The 20586-nt window shown below is 35.3% G+C and overlaps 1 protein-coding gene across 4 annotated transcripts in view; it reads left to right on the top strand.

Annotated features, from left to right (window-relative positions):
- Nucleotides 1–20586, top strand: part of OSBPL9 (oxysterol binding protein like 9) — a 178447-nt gene that overhangs the window by 133276 nt on the left and 24585 nt on the right. For 2 of the 4 annotated variants that reach the window (XM_065879934.1, XM_065882109.1), the window contains 6 exons: nt 1396–1491; nt 2174–2221; nt 3214–3243; nt 4127–4177; nt 15752–15790; nt 19300–19390. In XM_065879934.1, coding sequence (XP_065736006.1) covers nt 1396–1491; nt 2174–2221; nt 3214–3243; nt 4127–4177; nt 15752–15790; nt 19300–19390 — 355 coding nt within the window. The remainder of the gene's footprint in view (nt 1–1395; nt 1492–2173; nt 2222–3213; nt 3244–4126; nt 4178–15751; nt 15791–19299; nt 19391–20586) is intronic. The other 2 variants (XM_065881276.1, XM_065880610.1) reach the window with 1 other exon arrangement.

The following is a 20586-nucleotide window of genomic DNA, read 5'->3' on the forward strand; positions in this document are numbered from 1 at the left end:
AGAATTTGAATTTTAGTTTGGGAAGAATAGCAATAGTATTAGTAGTAATTGACAGTGTTAGTAATTATAGTCTTTAGTAGAGGTCGTAGCTGCCACACTAATAATAGTAGGAGGAGGATGCCTGTATTTGGCAGGTAAGAAAATCGTTTAGAGAGACGCAATATATTGGTAGTGGCTGAGCTGCAATTAGAAACCAGGTTTGCCAACCCATTGTTTTTTCCATAATACTATACTGTCTCAATCTGATGTTTGAGATCATGGCTGTGAAAGTGCTTTAATAATGATAAAGTGTTAGGCAAAGATGAGGTGTTGGTTTAATATAAAATGAACTCTGGCCTCAGTTGACTAAAATGGGGAATGTGAAATGATCAGCACGTTTTGGCAAAAGGCAGGAGAGATAAAACAATTGAAAGTCAAGTATGGTATGTTGAAGCACTATATTTCACCCATTTAGTACAGAGTTTTGTGGTTGGGTTGTGATTGTGACATTAGTGGTTCCCGACCCTTATTTCCCTGTTTAACTCCATGACTTCTGGACATGCAGATATGGCAAGATGATAGCCTTGTTCAATCTCAGACTATTTTGTCTTTTATACTCAAGACTGATGTATTTTTCAGTTAAAGATGATTAAGAACTCAAAACTTTCTTTGGAATAAAGTTAAAACATAGGAATCCCGTGCTCTTGGAACTTAAAATTTTTAGCGTACAAAAAGTAGGACATGCAAATGCTGGACTGTTAAACTGAGAAATAAGTGGGCCCTCTAAATAAATAAACATTTACACCATGTCCAGAGTGTAGTGTTCATGCCAAGGGTGAAAATGAGTAGGGAACTTAGACAGAAGTGTTGTCACTTTCACTTAGGGAGGACCCTCTTAGAGGAGGTGAGAATTTTGAGTTTTCATCTTTTTTTAAAAAAAATAAGGGAGGAGGAGGAAAACATCAGAGCTAATGGGGTAGTTTAGGGAACAGGAGAACTAAATAGTGGGAATATGAAGTTGAGATTAAGGGACTAGAGGATTGAACTGAACAAAAAGTAGGAGGGAAATAGGAGGTAATCTAGGTTGTTTTGTATATGTACCTTTAGCTAAATTACTGTTGCTTTGGAGCCCATTATGGGGCTTTTGGGAGAGAAGAAAATGATTCTGAAAAAGCAGGATAAATTCTAATTTGAACAGCAGCATATGTAATTGATGAACAGGGAACAGTGCTAGAAGTTCATGAAGGAGATTGATGTACCACTATTCTTAGAGAATTTAGATAATTTAAATAGACCTATTATTTATGTAAAAGTACTATTTTTAATTTAGAAAAGTGAGGTGTCATGTATGACGGGTGAAGTATCTTTTGTACTATTAGACATTGCTGGGATTTATTGCAGTTTTTTTCCCTCTAGGGTTTGGATTCAGGATTTGTTCCTAGTGTCCAAGACTTTGATAAGAAACTTACAGAGGCTGATGCTTACCTACAAATCTTGATAGAACAGTTAAAGGTATGGCATTTGATTATATATTGAATTTATATAAAATAGTAAATGTTACTGAGCTTGATTTTGAGTAAAAATAGTTACTTGATGTTACTTTACAACCCTTACTGGTTTTTCAGTAGTTTTTAAGCTCACCTAAACATAATTAGAAGAAAATAAGACAAGATTAGATTCATATTTTGTTTAAAAGTTGTGTGGAACTGGTAAATTTTAAGTGGCTTGATTTCTAAGGCCATTTTTCATTTGGGGGGAGTTGGGGGATTGAGAGAGTTTACTTCTCTACTTCCTTTATCATTATTAAAATTGTCTCCTTCAACTCCCACTTTAAAATTAATTACAAGCAAAGCTCCCGGAAAGAACAAGGAATGTTGATAAACTTGGATGACAAGGCAGAAAAAACTTAGGTTTGAACTGATATTATAAGTTCTTAAAGTCATATGTTTTCTTTTGCTTGTAATTCTACCAGAGTAATTGATCTTGACTGTTTAAAATAGTTCAATAGAATCTGACTTGATAACAATGCCTTGAAAAAATGCGTGTTATCTTGTATTTTAGTAAACATTAATTATACATTTAATGCGTGTATAAACCATCCCTGGAAGAAATATGTTTGCTTTTCTTTGCTTAGTAAATGTGTACTATGTAGTAAAGGCTTGATGCTATAATCATTTTTTTCTTAATCCTGTAGCTTTTTGATGACAAACTTCAAAACTGCAAAGATGATGAACAGAGAAAGGTAACTTCTATAATCATGATTTTGACTTTAAAGTTTTTGAAACCAAGAGCCTTTTGGAGAAGTAATAGAAGGACCTCGGTGTTTTGACTACTATAATAGTACTGTTGACCTGTTTTGATAGTATGCCATATAGATTTCAAGTGGAGTTTTCTGGTGAATTTCTGGTATGGTTTCATAATTGAACAAAAGAGTAACAGAAAAATTTATTATGATACCCTTTTTGTAAGTACCACCTTTAGGAATAAGTTCTTTCTCTTCAAGTATCATATGTTGAAGATTGAAAGTTATTTTATTAAATTTACATGTGGTCACTTCAGATATTAATAAAGCAACCAGCAAAATTTTCAAAATAAACCAGAAGCCATGCACGAGGGAACAAAATGAATGTTGCTTTAATTATAGTTCCTCCCTTTGGGTTTCTGACAACTACTTTGTAGTTTGAATATTGTTTTCTTTTATCAATTAACATTTTTCTTCTCCTTGACTAGATTTCCTGATGCAGCATCATTTATTTTTTTGTATTTCTGTTAACCATAGCCTTGCATTTATCTCTTTTACACTTGGTAATAATAGTAACTCATGTTTAGCTCACCTTCTTAGTTTTGGAATTTAGTCTCATGTCATTTTTTAAACAACTTTGCAAAGTTTAAGGTGATTCTAAAATAAGCATTTTAAAATCACATAGTGAATCCTATAGAAAAAACAAAAATTGTTTTCAGGTAAGGGATAAGAATGTTTTATTCTTACAAATCTTGAATTGAATCACATGAATTTTATTTGAGGATGTAATCCATAAAATGTCTGTATTTTTTATTTAAATGTTTGATTTAAATTAAAAAGTTTAACCAAAAGCACTCCCCAACCTGCCTGAACTGATTTAGAGTAATGAGTACATTTTGGTAAAATTCTTTAAATGACTAACCAGTAAAAAACAACAATGATACCTCTTTGTGTTTCTGATAATTTCTGTTTAAATTTATTATTTTTCACAGAAAATTGAAACTCTCAAAGAGACAACAAATGTAAGTTATATGTTTGATAAACTCTGGCTTTGCATTAGAAAGTGCTGTAAAATGTTTCTATTTTAAGCTGCTATTATTAATAAGAGCAGTTGAGTTTTTAATTTTTATGCATTTTTACAAGGGTGTTTAAGAATTGTATTATCATCTAAAGGAATTTAAGTGAATAGAATAATCCCTTTAATTGGATTGACTTCCTGTGCCATTTTATCTGTTCTGGTCTTGTCTGTTTGTGACGCTTGGATAAAAGGTTTTATCCATGCACAATGTATATTCTTTTTTACAATTAATAATATTATATTTATATATTATATATATAATATATTATATATAATATATATATTATTATATTATAATATAATTAATAATATTGTGATTTGAGTTTTCTGATGTACTGACCTTCTGGCATTATATAATGGGGTACTGATAAGATTTGTATTTTGATAAAAGCATTTTAAAAACAGACATGGTAGTATTCCAGGTTCACCAATATTTTAATAGGATCCTTTACTCTCCATAATTCCATGAAAGTCTTGAATAGACAGACGTTTTCGGAATTTACATTGGGATTGCCTGCTGACGATCTAAGAATTTGGAAGTTAATCAAATTCACATCACTTTATGTTTGAACTGGTGAAAGACCCTTTAGATGTTATTCAGTATAAATTAACAATTTTTTGGTATTTCCAGACAATTCATAGAATTGCTAATGATAATTTCATTTGACACTATCATTATGTTAGAACCCACTGGAAATCCAGAGAGGGTATTTTTTATGTAGAATAGACTTAAACCCTGTATATTTGAACTGACTTTTATATTTTAAGTTTTAGCATTGTATGGCCATTTGGGGCAAGATCCTAAAATCAGTGTTTTGTTTTTATAGAGCATGGTAGAATCAATTAAACACTGCATTGTGTTGCTGCAGATCGCTAAAGTAAGTAAATTGTATTTTTTATTACTTTCATTTAATGGGATTTTAATATATGGCCTTTTTCTTTAATAGCCAAAATAGTTCTGAAATATATTACCTTTCTACAGTAAATTTAAGTTATAGTTTGGCATTACTGGTGCTATTGAAAAACCATTATGTTTAGATGTTACCTTGCCAGCCTGTGCTTGTTTTTGATAAGGTCATTTGTGATGGTGGCTGGGAAGGAGGGGAGCACATTTGAATGACTCACCCTTTCCATTGTCACTGCTTGAAATAGGGACATACTTTGCAAAACCTTTCATCAAAAAAGTTTTTCTTAGGAAAAAAGGAATTTAAATTTTAGCAGAGTTGTTTTTTTCGTCCATAATGAAGAGTACAATAGAGATGTGGTTTTTTTTTATTGTTTTTTACATATTTTTTCTAGTACTGAACTATTGGGTTGGCCAAAAGGTTCGTTCGTTTTTTTCCATAAGATGTCTCTAGTAGCACTTAGTTGTCTTTTAACTTCATTCAAAACAATTTTGTGGGCTTCCCTGGTGGCGCAGTGGTTGAGAGTCCGCCTGCCGATGCAGGGGACGTGGGTTCGTGCCCCGGTCTGGGAAGATCCCACATGCTGCGGAGGGGCTGGGCCCGTGAGCCATGGCTGCTGAGCCTGCGCGTCCGGAGCCTGTGCTCTGCAACGGGAGAGGCCACAACAGTGAGAGGCCCGCGTACCGCAAAACAAACAAACAAAAAAAACACCCAATTTTGTTAGATTGACGTAACAGCTGTCATATCAGCATGCGTTTAAAAAGAGACTCATCAAAATTGTTGCATTTTTGTGTAGTCATTTTAATATTAAAGATGGAAGAAAAAAAGCAACATTTTCACCATACTGTGCTTTATTATCTCAAGAAACGTAAAAACACTGCCAAAATGCAAAAAAAGATCTGTGCAGTGTATGTAGAAGGTGCTGTGACTGATCAAACGTGTGTATCAAAAGTGGTTTGTGAAGTTTCGTGCTAGAGATTTCTTTCTGGACGATGCTCCACAGTCGGGTAGACCAGTAGAAGTTGATAGCGATCAAATCGAGACATTAATTGAGAACACTCAATGTTATACCACGTGGGAGAAAGCTGACATACTCAAAATGTCCAAATCAAGCAGTGAAAATCATTTGCACCAGCTTGGTTATGTTAATCGTGTTGACATTTGGGTTCCACATAAGTTAAGCGAAGAAAACCTTCTTGACCATATTTCTGCATGTGATTCTCTACTTAAACGTAATGAAAACATTCTGTTTTTAAAACAAATTTTGACGGGCGATGAGAAGTGGATACTGTACAATAACGTGGAACGGAAGAGATCGTGGGGCAAGCGAAATGAACTACCACCAACCACACCAAAGGCCAGTTTTCATCCAGGGAAGGTGATATTGTGTATATGGTGGGATTGGAAGGGCGTCCTCTATTATGAGCTCCTTGTGGAAAACCAAACGATTCATTCCAACAAGTACTGCTCCCAGTTAGACCAACTGAAAGCAGCACTTGATGAAAAGTGTCCAGAATTATTCAACAGAAAACACATAATCTTCCATCAGGATAATGCAAGACTGCATGTTGTTTCTTTGATGACCAGGCAAAAACTGTTACAGTTTGGCTGGAAAGTTCTGATTCATCCGCCGTATTCACCAGACATTGCACCTGCGGATTTCCATTTATTTCGGTCTTTCCAAAATTCTCTTAATGGAAAAAATTTAAACTCCCTGGAAGACTGTAAAAGGCACCTGGAACAGTTCTTTGCTCAAAAAGATAACAAGTTTTGGGAAGATGGAATTATGAAGTTGCCTCAAAAATGGCAGAAGGTAGTGGAACAAAATGGTGAATACGTTGTTCAATAAAGTTCTTGGTGAAAATGAAAAATGTGTCTTTTATATTTACTTAAAAAACTGAAAAATTTTTGGCCAACCCAATACATTAATAAACCACTGCTTTGATTACTGTTCCTTATTCATGGAATAAAAACATTTTGGATTATTGTGGTTGGTTAACAATTTCATGGATATTGCCTGCTTTTCTGAAAAATTTTGGTGTATTCAACCTAAATATGTACTTTATTGCATGACATTTTGAGAAACAAGAATTTAGTGTTTGAAAGTAAGTATTAAAAAAATGTTTCTTCCATTGACTGTATCTCTGTATTTCTAGCCAGTGGCTAGAAGCAGGTGGGCAGCCAATTCAGCAACCAGTTTTGGAAATGATGTTTGAGTTTTTAATTATTTGGCCTGTTTTACTTATTCAATTGCATATATTTGTTTGCCTAATAATGGACACTATTTTCCTAGCATTGTTAATGACCCAATAGTATAGAAAAATGCATTTGTGCTTAGATAGTATGGATATTCAGCTTGTAAGTTTAGGGGTGAGGGGAAGTATCATTTTCTTTTGAGGCCAGATTCAGTATTAAAGTGTCAGAACTTAAGGGCTTGTGTTTATTTTCTAGGTATTTTTGACCACTATGCCTGATTTCCTATGTATGTGTCTAAATTCTTCCATCTAGTTTTGTGGATCAGAATACATTCTAAAGCTTAAAAAGGGAGTATAGGGTTGGAGGCACAGAAGGGGTAAGGGTTATATTTTGGTTTTCTTTACTATGAAATTACATGGGTGGGTTGGGGCCACCTACAGTTACCCAGAAGCTTATATACAGATAACCAGTAAACTACATTAAGCCCAGCGTGAGTAGATAGGTATTTTAGGGATTCAACAGTGCCTTCTCTAGAAGATTGAGGAAGTAGAAGAGCTGATGATGTTTAGGCCTATTTGGATCATCTCTACAAATCAATCAGGTCTTTAGATAGTTGTAAAACAGGGCAGCCTAGCCTCTTTCAGTAGCTCACCATTTAGCCACCCAACAAGAACATTTTTGATGTTCTGTCTTTGGAATGAGTTACAATTGAAGTTACTAAAACTTCTTTCTAGAAATTTCTACAGTTAAGTCAGTACCTGCTACCTGTCTGTTTTAGCCCAGCTTAATAGACCTGCATTTCAACGTCCTTCAGAATGGGTAACATGGATCAAGTAAATGGAGTTTGGCTTTTTAATTTTTTCCAGAAGGAGTTTCATTGTTAAGGCTTTTTTATGTACAGATACATCCCTCAAATTATATATATATGTACCCTATATGAACTCTTTGTGTATTTTTAAACAATTTAAATGTAAATCAGACCATGTCACTTGCCTGCTCAAATCCCCTTATTGGTTTCCTACCTCCCTTGGAATGGAATCTAAGTTACTTAACCATAACTTCATGTCATTTGAGCCGTCACTACTCCCTCACCTAACCTTGCTTGATCACACTATTCTAACAACATCTGTCTGTTTTCTTTTTCTCAGGCCAAGCTTTTTCTGCTTCAGGGATTTGTATTTGCTTTCCCCTCTGCCTAGAAGGCATTTCTTCCAGACTTCCAGGGTTCACACCCTCACTTTATTCAAATTTCTATCTACATGAAATCTCTTTGGAGAGATCTTGCTGACCACTCTATCTAAAATAATCTCTACCCTCCCAGTGGTTTCTTTTTCTTCGTGGTCTTGCATCCTTAGCCAGATTTACTTGGTATCCTGTTTATTGTCTGTCTATACCTGACTATAATCTCCATGAGGACTTTGTCTTAGAATGCTTGCACTGCCATAACAAAACACTGCAGACTGAGTGGCTTTAACGACAGAAATTTATTTTCTCACAGTTTTGGAGGCTAGAAGTCCAAGATCAAGGTTCCTGTTGATTTGGTTTCTGGTGAGGACTTTCTTCCTGGCTTGTAGACAGCCACCTTCTCACCATGTCCTTACAGGACCTTTCCTTGGTGGTACGCACTGAGAGTGAGCATGAATGAGAGCTCTCTTGTGTCTCTTCTTAGAAAGACACTTACTGGATTGGGCCCCCACCCTTAGGACCTTATTTAATCTTAATTTACTTCCTTTACTCCAAATACAGTCACACTGGGGTTAGGGCTTCATTGTCTGAATTGGGGTGGGGGGGCCCACAAACATTCACTCCATAACACCACTGTATCCTCAATGCCTAGAACAGTTGCCTGCCACAAAGTAGGGGCCTGATAAATAATTGTGAATTTTGAATGAATTTTTTAACACATAATTTTTAATAGTTGCATGGTTTAGTATTTCCACTATATGTATGCTTTTTTAAATTTATCATCCTTATGAATTAATTTTTGCATAATCAATCTGTGATTAAGATATACAGTTTTTAAATAATAGTGAGAGGCAGCATTACATTTTTGAGTATGGACTTTGGAGCCAGATGGTCTGGGTTTGAATCCTTGTTCCACTGCTTGAGCAAGTTTATTTATCCTCCCTGTGCTTTGGTTTTCTCCTATATAATAGGAATAATAATAGTATCTGTACTCTTGCTGATAGTGTGAAACTTAAATGAATTAGTGTTTGTAATGCTTTTAGTACCAAGCATATAATTAGTCCTAAATAATTGTTAAATTAAAAAAACTTTTTATTAGGACATAAATTTTAAAGCCACAGAATGGCATGTTGGTAAAATTTTGAGAACTTCCATCTAACACTGATGGGAATATAAATTGTTTTAGTTACTTTGGAAGATTATTCTGCCCTGGCAGGTTAATAAGATTTTGGAATCAGCTACTTTTAGAAGATGTATTGTCATCTGAGACCCCACAGGGATGTGGGCCCCCAAAAAAGAAAGAATGTAGCTAATTTGATACCTTTCTTGTTTTGGGTTGATTTAGTTTTAGGTTCTTAGAGGCAGCATGCTATAGGTAGGATTTTAAGCTCCTTCCAGTTTTTTGAGTCTTTGATTTTAATTCTCATTCCCCAAAGCTTCCCACCTGCCTAAATGATTAGTGCATTGGTTCCCAAAGTTTACTGCACATTAGAATCACCTGGGAATCTTTTAACAATTCTGATGCATGACTCCCATTCCCAGACATTCTTGTTGTAGTTGCTGTGGTGTGTCACCTGGGCATTGGGGTTTTTCAACTCCCAGGTTGATTCTGATGTGTAAGTAGCAAAGTTTGGGCACCACTGGGTTATTGGGATTCTCAGGTAAGCTGTGTTAGCTCAGATGACTTCATTGTTCCTTTGTACCATAGATAGAGACAGCACTGTTCCATTCACGGGGAATTGCAGAGGAAATGAGGAGGGGAGGGAGCAGGGTGAAGGTAATCTGGGAGACCCCTGCAGCTGGGGACTTGACCAGTTTTCTTCATTAAGATTAGGTGATATAACCAGATGTCACAACTTACATAAGCAAAGGAAATTAATTTTAATAATGTATTTTATTTAACTCATTATATCCAAAATAATACCATTTCAACATGTAATCAATATAAAAATTCATTCATTAATGAGACACTTCATTTTCTCTCCCTCTCTCCCTCCCCCCACTGCCCCCACCCCACCCCCGCACTGAGTCATCACTATCCTGGGTGTAATGTGAATTAGCCACATTCAGGTGCTCAATAGCCACATGTGACTAGTGGCTTCTAAACTGGACTTCCCAAGTCTAGATTATCGTTTTAGAACAGAGTTGTCTGACCATAGATACTTTTAAACTAGAATGTATGTTTAAGTTATCCTTGGATCCCAGGTTCTCTCCCTAGAATGTTTTTCTGCATAGACTTTTTGTTTATATCAGTATTCATTAATTTCTCACTAGACTTTTTTAAACCATGTTTATTGATATATAATTTACATACCATAAAGTTCACTCATTTAAAGTTTATACTTTAGTGGTTTTTAGTATATTTACAAAGTTGTGCGGCCATCACCATAATATAATTTTAGCACGTTTTTATCACCCCAAAAAGAAACACCGTACATATGAAGAAGTCATTCCCTATACCTCTTTCCCTCACTTACCCTTGCGCCTGCCTTTCCTCCAATCCCTGGCAACTACTAATCTATTTTCTGTCTCTAGACTTGCCTATTCTGGACATTTCATATATTTAGGATCATATAATATGTGATATTTTGTGACTGGCTTCTTTCACTTAGCATAATGTTTTCAAGGTTAGTCCATGTTGTAGCATGTATCAGGACTTAATTCCTTTTTATTGCTGAATAATATTCCTTTGAATGATATACCACATTTTGTTTATCCATTCATCAGTTGATGAACATTTGGGTTGGTTTCTTTTTTTTTTTTTTTTTTTTTTTTTTCCGGTACGCGGGCCTCTCCCGTTGCGGAGCACAGGCTCAGCAGCCATGGCTCACGGGCCCAGCCGCTCTGCGACATGTGGGATCTTCCCGGACCGGGGCACGAACCCATGTCCCCTGCATCAGCAGGCGGACTCTCAACCACTGCACCACCAGGGAAGGCCTGTTTTCATTTTTTGACCATTATGAATAATGCTGCTATGAACACTTGCATATGATGTTTTTGTGCGGGGACGCATGTTTTCATTTCTCTTTAAGTGTATACCTAGGAGTGGAGTTACTGGAAAACATGGTAACTCTATGTTTAACTTTTTGAAAAACTGCTAAACTACTTTTCAAAGCAGCTGCACATAATATTTCCACTCATAATGTGTAAGGGTTCTTTTTTAACATCTTTATTGGAGTATAATTGCTTTACAATGTTGTGTTAGTTTCTGCTGTATAACGAACTGAATCAGCTATACGTATACATATAATCCCCACATCCCCTCCCTCTTGCGTCTCTGTCCCTCCCACCCTCCCTATCCTACCCCTCTAGGTGGTCACAAAGCACCGAGCTGATCTCCCTGTGCCATGCGGCTGCTTCCCACTAGCTACCTGTTTTACGTTTGGTAGTGTATATGTGTCCATGCCACTCTCTCCCTTCGTCCCAGCTTCCCCTTCCCCCTGCCTGCGCCCTCAATTCCATCCTCTACGTCTTGTGTAAGGGTTCCATTTGCCCCACATCCTCACCAGCATTCGTGATTGTCTTTCTGATTATAGCCATTCTAGTGGTTTTCATTTGCATTTCTTCTGGAGAAATGTCTGTTCACATTCTTTGCCCTTATTTAATTTATTTATTTATTTTTAAGTCTTTATTGAATTTGTCACAACATTGCCTCTGCTTCATGCCTTGGCCTCCTGGCCGCAGGGCATGTGGGATCTCAGCTCCCTGACCAGGGATCGCACCCACACCCCCACACTGGACCGCCAGGGAAGTGCCATGTCCATTTTTCTAGTTGGGGTTTTTAATCTTATTATTGAGTTGTAGGAGTGATTTTATATATTCTGGATACAAGCCGTATCAGATATATGACTTGCAGATTTTTCTTCAAGTCTGTGGGTTGTCTTTTTACTTTCTTGCTAGTGTCCTGAGAAGCATGCATATTTTAAATTCTGATGAAATCCAGTTTATCAGTCTTCTATTGCTTTTGCCTTTGGGGGCTTTCCTGAGAAATTGTTGCCTAATCCTAAACAACAAAGATTTATTCCTGTATTTTCTTTCAAGAGTTTTGTAGTTTTTGCTCTTACATTTAATTTAATGTATGGTCCACTTTGAGTTAATCTTTGTGGTGTGAGGTATGGATCCAGGTTCATTTTTTGGCATGTGGTTATCCAGTTGTCCCAGTCCCGTTTGTTGAATCTCATCAAACTTGAATTAGAAATTTTCTTTCATCACCATAGCATATTTATTTTTTATTTCATGTAATAAGTACATGTATAGGTCCATAATTAAGAGAGCTTTCATTAGACTACATTGCCTTATTAGAAAGATAGGAATATATTTCATGTATCTTACTGGTAGGCATGGTTTTAAAATACCGAAGTCTATAATTCTGGTCAAAAGTCTTCTCAGATTATGTTGTACTGATGTTTTTGTTACTATCATATTTCCAGATCTCAGTCATGCTTGTTTGTTCAAAGAAGAGAGAATAGCCATTGTGTTAAGGAATGAGGGACTTACATCCAGATAAACATATGTTATAATCTAAGTGGGAAGTAGCATTAGACCCTTTCTTTATTTAATTAACATAATTCAAATCGAAATCAGTTGGATCTCTGGTTTAGTAGTACTTGAGATTTAGCTTTAGCTGACCCTGATAAAAGGCAACTTGCAGTTTACTTACAAAACAAAAACAATAAAAAGTTTTAAAAAGAAAGATGGGGGGATGAGTGTAATACGCCTTTTAAAATAAGAGAACAAAATTCCTGAAGTTCATGATGGGAATGGATTGGTAGTAAGGCATTTAATAGTGTGGGTTTGTCTAGATTTGACTCTGCCTTAAAAGATAAACCACAGCAGTAACAAAAATAATAAACCCTGACTTAGAATACCCTGTAGATAGCATGTATTATTAATTGAGAATATTTTATGGGAAAAATTGTCAGATATTTAAGTTTATTTTTTCTTCCAGTTTTACTGAGACATAATAGACAGCACTGTGTAAGCTTAAAGTGTATAATGATTTGACTTACTACATCATAAAATGATTATCACAGTAGGTTTAGTGAACATCCATTATGTCATATAAATACAAAATCAAAGAAATAGAAAAAAAATTTTTGTCCTGTGATGAGAACTCTTAGGATTTACTCTTAACCACTTTCATATATAACACACAGCAGTGTTCATTATATGTACCATGTTGTACATCACATCCCTAGTACTTACTTATCTTAAAACTGGATATTTAAGTTTATTTAAAATTATACCAGAAGTAGAAGTGGTGGTTTTCTTAGATAATATAATGTACTGTATCAGTAATGTATTGCTGTATAACAAACCAGCCTAAACTAACTGTCTTAAAATAGCAGCAGTCATTTATTTTGCTCACAAATCTGCAGTTTGGTTAGGCCTCATAACTTATTTCTGTTTCATGCAGTGCCACCTGTGGTGGCTTGATTGCAGGGGCAGGGGTGTATGTGTTGAGATGGGGGGGGGGCAAAGGATCCACTTTCAAGATGGCTCACTCACATGCCTGGGAAGTTGAGCTGGGGACCTAGGTGCTCCTCCGTATAGTTCTCTTTCCAGCTGCTTGGCCTTTCTCACAGTGTGGGAAGAAAACAAGGTAGTAATTTGTGGCATTTCCATGACCTGGTCTCAGAAGTCACACATAGTCACTTCTGCTATGTTTATTGGTTAGGGACAGTCACAGAGTTTCAAGGATAGGGGCCATGAACTCTACCTCTTGTTGGGACCATTTTGGGGAATTTTAATCTACCACATGTATTTCTTTCCACTTACTGCCACTTACATATATTTCTTTCTAAGAAATTCTTTGGAAAAGTAAATTTTAGAAATTAGAAATTTAGAAATTAATGGGGAAAACTAAAAGTAAATTAAAATACCATCTGAACAAGAAACTTTAAAATTTCTCTTTCTGTGTAGTTCTCAAGATTTTATTTTCAACTGTGTCTATTAAAAATTACTGAAACTTTGGATATTTTAAATATATAGTTAATTCAGTTGTGTAAATCCCAACATGAAATATGGACTTATCAAAATGCTTTTATTCTCAAGGATATGCAAAGGATATGCACTGTGTTGGCAGTTTGCAAGACCACCCCTAGGTTTGGTGATTTGCTTGGAAGGCACAGTTTGTAGTTGTACTCACAGCTATGATTTATCACAGCAACGTATCCAAAGTAAAACCAGCAAAGGAAAAAGGCACATGGGGCAAAATCCAGAGGAAACTAAGGCCCAAGCTTCCAAGAATCTTCTCCCAATGGGATCATACAGGGTGTGCTTAATTCCTCCAGCAACAGATTGTGACAGCACTTGTGAAATGTCTACCAGGGAAGCTCATTAGAGACTCAACACCTAAGGTTTTTTATTGGGGTTTTTGTCATGTAAGCACTGTTTACCTAGCACTTACCAAGCAAGAGTCCAGATTTCCAAAAGGAAAGCTGGTCTTCAGCATAAACCATTTTGTTTGCTTAAACAGATTAGGTGCAGTGAGCTGCCCTTATGATAGTGAGATGGTGGGAACCCTCCTAAAATCCAAGTTCCCAGACACCAAGCCAATAGCCAACTTTGTAGGCAGGCTTTTCTGAGGATAGCTATTTCAGGCCTGCTATGTTAATTCTTAAAAAAAAAAAATTAGCCCCAAATCTTTAAATTGCTCTTGGTTGTCCCTTCAATCTGTAGATTTCTGAGTAAACTCTGTAGTTAAAGAAAGAAAAAGTTATGTATAAATGATATACAACTTGGCTGTAAACCAAGACCAAATACTGGTTTCTATTAAAACTTGAAAACTTCTTGATAGTATGGAGTTAAAACTTTAAACAGTTTTAAGTTAAATATATTGTCTGTGTAATACTAATAGATAGATTATAGTTACAGGAACAGATATGTTTGGTAACTTTCCACCACCTTCTTCCTTAAGTACATCCTTGGAGAAGAGAGGCAAGGCAAAATATCAATAGCATATTAGTTAAGACCTTGAATTCTGGAGCTAGACTATATGTATTGGACTAGACACTGTAGACTAGACTAGACACACTCTCTGTCTCAGTTTTCTCATCTGTCCAATGGGGATGATAATAGTACATGCTTTATAGAGTTGTCAGTGGAACAAGTGAATTAATAATATACAGGCAGACCTTGTTTTATTGCATTTTGCAGATGCTATCTTTTACAAATTGAAGGTTTGTGGCAACCTTGTGTCAAGCAAGTCTGTTGGCGCCATTTTTGCAACATTATTTGCTCACTTTGTGGGTTTGTCACATTTTGGTAACTCTCGCAATATTTCAAACTTTTTCATTATTACTGTATTTGTTAGGACAATCTGTGAGCAGTGATTTTTGATATTACTACTACAGCTCAATGAAGGCTCAGATGATGTTTAGCATTTTTTAGCAATGAAGTATTTTTAAATTACATACATTGTTTTTTAAGACAGTGCTGCTGCACACTTAATAGGCTACAGTATAATGTAAATATAACTTTTATATGCACTGGGAAACCAAAAAATTTGTGTGACTTGCTTTATTGCAATATTTGCTTTATTGTGGTGGACTGGGACCAAGCTCGCTATATCTCCAAGGTATGCCTGTACGTAAAATAGCTGCCAGGTAGTAAGCGTTAGCCCCTGTATCATCATTCTGTGGATATGGTGATTATGGTTACTGAAACAAAAATCAGACCATCTGTTTAGAAAAGTATTGGTATACTTCTGGAGCCAGCAGCCAGAATATGGGAAATTATGTCTATCCTGAGTTTTTAAGGGTATATGATTGTCATACCTTTGCAGTATGGTAAGAGTTTGGGGGTTGTGGAGAGTTGGCATAATTTACTGTAAAGTTAAACCCAGAAATATTCAGGATCATTAATCCTAAAATAATATATCTGCTTTCAGTCATTGATACCAATGTGACTACACAGTTCAATAGGATATTTCTACAAAGAATTTAATTAAATGCCTATATAGAAAAACAGTTGCCATGCTCTTGGTTAGAATTATGTTTGGCTAGGAATGGACCAGTGAAGTTACTGTCTTAGTGGAAGCAGAGTAGTAGTTTTCTAACGTTGCTGCTTACCCAGTAAAATAAGTTTTCTTACTAAGGAAGAAAGTACACAAGGTGTTACTTAAATGAAAGAATGAAGTTAATGTTTTTAACATTTCTCCTTAAGGACCAGTGTAATGCGGAGAAGCACGCAGATGGAATTATAGTAAGTTTAATCTAATCTTTGTTCCCCTTTACTTCTGCAGAGCATTATAACCAGTTATGTCAGAAGCCTGAATTTCTACTCATTTTTCAACACAAATTCCTCTTTTTACCTACTCACTGTTCTTTGTTTGTTGACTCTTGCAATTTTCCTTGAGCTCTTAAAGTTGGCCATCTTTCAGCAATCATTTGGAGGGGGAATGTCGATCTTAAAATTTTGCTGAGTCTTGATTCTTATTGAATCACCTTGCATGTGTTAACTTAAAGGGTTAATCGTGGTATAAAAATGCAGCTTTTATGACTAAATAAGGCATAACTCACAATGCTACATTTCTTGTCCAACTTCTTTTTTTCTAATGAAAGCAGAAGGGGAGGGGTACAGTATTGAAACATCTTAATTTAACTATATGGTTATAGGTTTCTATTAATTTCTTATCTTTATTTTTAGATTTTGTGTATTGTGTTAACTGTCATTGCTACTGTGGTGTATACTGCTTTTTTGTAGGAACAAGTTGCAACATGAATTCTTCCACTTATAGCCATTTTCTATTCTTTACTCCCCTTGGGTTTTACTCTTCCCTTATATTCAACTTACCCACCAGAAAGAAAAGAAAATTTTATTGGAAATAAAAGTTAGAATTTGAAGGTTTGCAGTTTAAGCTCCCCTGGTTTTATGGTAGATGTGTGACTTGTGTTCAGACTGTATTTCTGAAGAAGGAGGCAACCTCTTTTTTTGTCTGAGGCTTTACAAATGCCAGCTTATCTGAGATCTGGAAACTCATTTTGTAAATCTTGAAAACCATCTTATGATTATAGTTGAAAGGATGAGCATGTTATGTTTATATTTGGTTTAAAATGAAAAATAAGTTAAATATTTCTTAAGAAAACAGAGTAAGAGAAACATTTTTAAAATTTGAATTAAACACATTGGGATTTTTGTTTTTCTTCACAATGTGAGTTCATAGTTTGAGCCATGGTGATTTAATACAATTATGTGATATAATTACAATATAATATCTCTTCTGAGATATCAGTTAAGATTATAAGCCTCATGGAAAAAGACTGTGTATGTTGTCTAGCATTTCATGGTTCCCAAAGACCCTAAGAAAAATTAATGATGGCAGTTACTTTTATCTCTTTTCTCTCAAAGCAAATCAGTTACTTTTTATTATGTTAAACAATAGTTTTATAAAGCATACTAAAAATGTTTGATCATTTGTAGTTAAAAACATCTAGATAGTTTATACTGATAGAAAACCTAAACTTGTAGAAGACAAACATATATGAATCATTTGATCCGGGACTATAGCATTTTTCCTTAAGAGTTTTTATTTTTAAAAAAAGGCACTGTTCATGGTTTAGGCCTTGGACCCAGACTGCTAAGACCTAGCCCTGCCACTTACTATCTGTGACCTTAGGCAAGCTTCTTAACCTTTGAGTCTTTGTTTCCTCATCTATAAAGAAAAGTGACTTCTATCTCAGAGGATTGTTGTAAGATAGTATGCACATAGTACTCAGTAAATGTTAGCTATACATACATATATGTATATATAATTGTATTTTATATTGTATTGCATGAATTTTATTAATTTTACAACAGATTAGGGTTTAGGATTGTCATTTGTTTGCACTTCTCAAGCTCTGCACATTCTTTTTTAAAGCAAGGCGTAGAATGTTATTTGACATTTTTTAGCCTGAAGTTGGTTGACCACGGACAGTAGTTGTATTTTCTGTTAACAACAGCAACAAAAGAAAAAGTCTAAAAGTGTTTTGTGGGATTGACAAACCTAATATTAGGCTTCTGAAAAACAGAAGATTGCATTCAAAAGATTGAATTCTGGTCCCTTTCTCCAAAGTTATTTTATTTCTTGGTCTCTTTAGTAATTTTTTCTTATATAATAGGTTGGGGATAAGGAGGTGGGATATTCTCATTCTTATGGCTCAAAGTATTAAAGGTGGGATTTTGCCTTTGTAAAGCACTTGGAGTCCTTTAGAGAAAAATCACTATGAAAAAATAAGGAATTTATTTTAAGAACAGCTCCAGGATTGCTGAGACACTTGTTTAGGTATTATGGCCCAGCCTGGTATCTGAAAATAGAATCCTAATATAATAACCAGAAAGCCCTTAGAAACCATAGTATCCAGACATTTCTTCATTTTATACACTGGGAAAGTGAGGCCCACAGCAGATGAGACTTGGCAAGTCACTGGTAGAGCAAGGATTCTAGGATTTAAAATTCTAAGTCTCTGTTTCTGTGCTTTTCCTAATGCTCCAGAACCTTCCCCACTTCACTTTACTAGGCTTTTGATTATTAATGATTGTTTTCAGAGCTTCTTTGTATCCTTTATTTTCTAGGACTAGAATATTTATGGTATGTAGACTGTTGTGACAAGAATCAGAATTCTTATGTTCAAATCAATTTAAGAGATCTGATTTAGTGATTTTTACATATTGATATTTATGCAGAGAGAGGATATAAGAAAAAATAACTTAGGTATTAAGAATGCTATAAAAACTTTCCTATTATCTCAGTTTCCATTGTTATGTGCTTTTAAATTTTTACAAATGCTTTTGGGGCTCATCAATAAAGTATTTCTTTTCTAATTCTGTTTCAGTATTTTCTGTTACAAGCTCTACCTAATACATGTTTGAAGTTTAGTTTTCCAGATCAAGGAAAGCTAAAAAACTTAAATTTTTCTTTCTTGGGTTTTATCTAGTATAGTCTTCTAAGTGGTGGTTTCAAACTTTACTTTGGCAAAGGCCTTGGTTTAAAATCTCCCCCTCCTCCAAATAAAAAAATACCAGTAAGCTTTGGAGTCTTGTTTTTAAAATGCCATCATGCTGGCAAAATAGTATCTTGGCTTGGAGTCAGAAGAACCTAGACTTTTTTTTTTTTCCTCTCTAAAATTGTAACTACATGTTTATTTTTTTTCCTTCTAAATCCTCAAAAAGAAAAGACGTCCAATTAGAAGATACATTTCTTTGCCTTTAGTGACTGTAAAACTAGGTGCCTATTTGGTGCAATACACATTGATAGAAGGTGGCAGTAGTATGGGATGTAAAAATAAGATTGTAGTGGTACAGATACATTAGCTAGTCATAGGTATAATGCTTATTAATACCAAAGCAGGAGAGAGCATTTCTCCATCTTTGATATTTGTGGTGAATTAAAATTTGAGAAGCACTGAGTTGAATCGAGAGGTTATTGTTTCGGCTTCCTGAAACCATTCTACAACTCTTTCCAAGTATTTTCATTTAGTTTTACCTTTCTGTATGTCAGAGATTCATTCATTTTCCCTCCTTACAATGCTTCTTTAAATAATCTTATAAGAAACTCTTAGACTTCCATATAGTAAAGTTGTTTTATTTCCTCTTTGCAATTTGACCAACATGTCTATACAGCTACCCTCAGGACTTTGCTGTCAGAAGTGTGGGGTTTTCATACATTTGGGAGGGTCAATGCTGGAAGGGTATTTAATTAAAAATAACTATACTGTGCTTCTTTATCTCAGAGTACTATTAATCCTGTAGATGCAATATATCAACCTAGTCCCTTGGAACCTGTGATCAACACAATGCCTTCCCAGACTGTCTTACCTCCAGGTATAGTATAATATTTGGAAAAATGTTTCACAGGTACACTGATGACAAAAAACTTAATTTTTTATGGCAGTTGTAGTAATCTTGAAGGTTTTTTTTTTGTCTTGTTTTTTAATAAGTAAAAGGAATCTCACACAAAATACAGCCAAAAATGAACTGGAAAAATATGATAATATTTTGGTATTGGGGCTTTTTGAGTACAGTTAAAGGGCTTTTGGTTTTCAAAGTGAGATGGAAGACAAACATGGTTACTTGGATTAGCTGCTAGGACAGAATCCTATAACCCAGGATTCATGGCTACCAAGGAGAACTTAATATACCTTAATCTACTTGAAAGTAATCCAGGAATGTTCTATTTTGTCATATTCTTTATAGCTCTGAATAATACAAATGGTTTCTTCATGGTGGACTTAAAGATAATGAGAAAGGGAGGAATGAAATTTGTGATGCCTACTGATTAGATAGATGTGTATTTTTAGGGATAGAGTAATAAATTTTTTCTTTTTAACTGGCAGAGGAGGGCTTAAGGCCAACACCCACTGGTTTCTTTTACCTTTTTGTTGCATCCAACATTTCAGTGTTTTCACTGATGACGTAAGTCAGAAATTTTACTGGAAAAAAAGAAAATCTTTTTAAAAATACTTACTAAGTATGTGAGATCTTTTTATGAATTTTTACTCCTTAGGAGATTGAGCTTAATATCTCTCACGAGACTAAAGAGGAAGTACTGTGCCCCATTTTAGATTTTACAAGTGGTTTGATCCTCGGGGGGGAAACAGTTTATCATCCGAAGCATTTGCTGGTTTTACAGAGTAGTCGTACTGAGGTACTGGCCTATCTTGACTAGTCTCTTGATATCCTGCCTAGTGTCTTAGTACTAGGTAGCATATCATCATTGAGTTTAAAGGGGACTGGGGATCAGAAAGGAGTAGTAGCATGGAACTTGACTTAATAGAATATAGTCTCAAAAATTACTGATCTTCAGGATATTGCAGTTAAAGAGTTGTGTTTGCTACCAAATGTAAAATAGATAGCTAGTAGGAAGCAGCCGCATAGCACAGGGAGATCAGCTCAGTGCTTTGTGACCACCTAGAGGGGTGGGAGAGAGACACAAGAGGGAAGAGATATGGGGATATGTGTATTATGTATAGCTGATTCACTTTGTTGTAAAGCAGAAACTAACACACCATTGTAAAGCA

The sequence above is a fragment of the Phocoena phocoena genome, chromosome 1, assembly GCF_963924675.1.
Source record: "Phocoena phocoena chromosome 1, mPhoPho1.1, whole genome shotgun sequence".
NCBI lineage: Eukaryota > Metazoa > Chordata > Mammalia > Artiodactyla > Phocoenidae > Phocoena > Phocoena phocoena.